At 44.1% G+C, this 1,487-nt stretch overlaps 1 protein-coding gene across 1 annotated transcript in view; it reads left to right on the top strand.

The window, feature by feature from the left end:
- Positions 1–885: 885 nt before the first annotated feature.
- Positions 886–1,487, top strand: part of DHRSX (dehydrogenase/reductase X-linked) — a 111,105-nt gene continuing 110,503 nt past the window's right edge. Inside the window, exon 1 of the mRNA XM_012807140.2 lies at positions 886–898. Within this exon, the coding sequence (XP_012662594.1) occupies positions 886–898 (13 nt within the window). The remainder of the gene's footprint in view (positions 899–1,487) is intronic.

The raw sequence follows: 1,487 nt of genomic DNA, 5'->3' as shown, positions 1-1,487 counted from the left end.
ATATGTGTGCATTTATGTGCTAGAGGGATGGTGGTCTTAGTCTATCTCACTAGGGTTTTGTCACCATTAGATTGAAATTCTAGTAGCAGCATGCAGACTGCTGTGTTAGAGAATGGGTATTGTGGGAAGTGGTTCTTAAGGAAATGATGGGTGAGTGTGAAGAAAGGAGGGAGGGAAGTGATAGTATATAAGGTCTTATGGGCAGGTGGATCTGAATTGATCAAAGGAGCTAATCTTCATAGAAGGCTGAATTTTTGCCAGGCACTGACCTATGTGATTTTTCTCCTTCATCTTACTTATTCCTTTGACTAGATGGTGAGGTAGACACCCTTATTTTCCCCACACATTCTTTTGTTTCTGGAGCCAAGATTTGAAGTGGGCTTGCTAAGCTGGTATGCAGGACCTTCTCTGCCAACAGCACAAAGCAAGGATCACTTTCTGGTGCAGCGGCTTTTGAAGCTGTGTGTGCCAGGGTACCCCAGGGCAGTTTAAATTGTTGACAGAAACAGAATTAGACATCTGTGGGCATCTAGCTCATAGCATCAGCCTTATATACAGCTATACTTTTGCGGAGGGTGATGTTACCTTTGCAAAGCTGGCTTTTCAGCACTTGCCATGACAAAATGCAAGTATCATAGGAGAGATACTTTGGAACTGACCTTAAAGAGGATGGCGATGTCCAGACCTGATCTGAATATTGAGAAGTTGTGCAGAGGCTAATAATTTAGCATGAAGGGACTGTGACATAAAACTTACTTGGTTGATTGGATCTAACTACTTGAAGAATGAAAACATATCCATCTATATTTTATATAGAATTGGGTAGGAAAGGCATCCAACTCTTACCCTGGTCCAACTCAGGCATTTATGGGAAAGGGTCTACAGATGGACCTGCTGGGTACTGTCAGCGGGCTGTTGGGCCTTGGAGCTTAAGGCATCTCCCAGCCACTCACCATTCTTACCAAGACCCAAACGTGTCTATGTGTTAGTTCGTGTCTGCTTTTGTGTGTTCAGAGAGGAGCTTAAAGGTTTGCTGAAACATGATTTTCACGTGTTCAAGTTTTGTATTTTAGAGATGTTTCCGTTATGCATCGTAAAGGGGATTGTTTCTTCCAATAGGCTTTGGACTCTGTTGTTCTTTATGGAGGCAGTTAATTTTCTGTCTTGCCTCCGTAATGAACTTTTTTCTTTTAGGACAGTCTCATTTTGTTGCCTTGGGTAGAGTGCCATGGCATCATAGCTCTCAGTAATCTTAAACTCTTGTGTGCAAGCCATCCTTGTGCCTCATCCTCCCAAGCAGTGAGGCTGTAGGTGTCTGACACGATGCCTGGCTAGTTTTGCTATTTTTCGTAGAGACTAGGTCTTGCTCTCGCTCAGGCTGGTGTCAAACTCCTGAGCTCAAGCAGTCCACCTGCCTCAGATTCCTGGTCTGCTGGGTTACAGGTGTGAGCCACTGTGTCTGGCCACCTTAATGAGTTCTTCCCTTC

The sequence above is a fragment of the Otolemur garnettii genome, unplaced genomic scaffold, assembly GCF_000181295.1.
Source record: "Otolemur garnettii isolate 467f Iridium unplaced genomic scaffold, OtoGar3 scaffold00065, whole genome shotgun sequence".
Lineage (NCBI taxonomy): Eukaryota > Metazoa > Chordata > Mammalia > Primates > Galagidae > Otolemur > Otolemur garnettii.
Note: the sequence above shows the minus strand (reverse complement) of the source record. Positions and strands in the feature narration are given on the sequence as shown.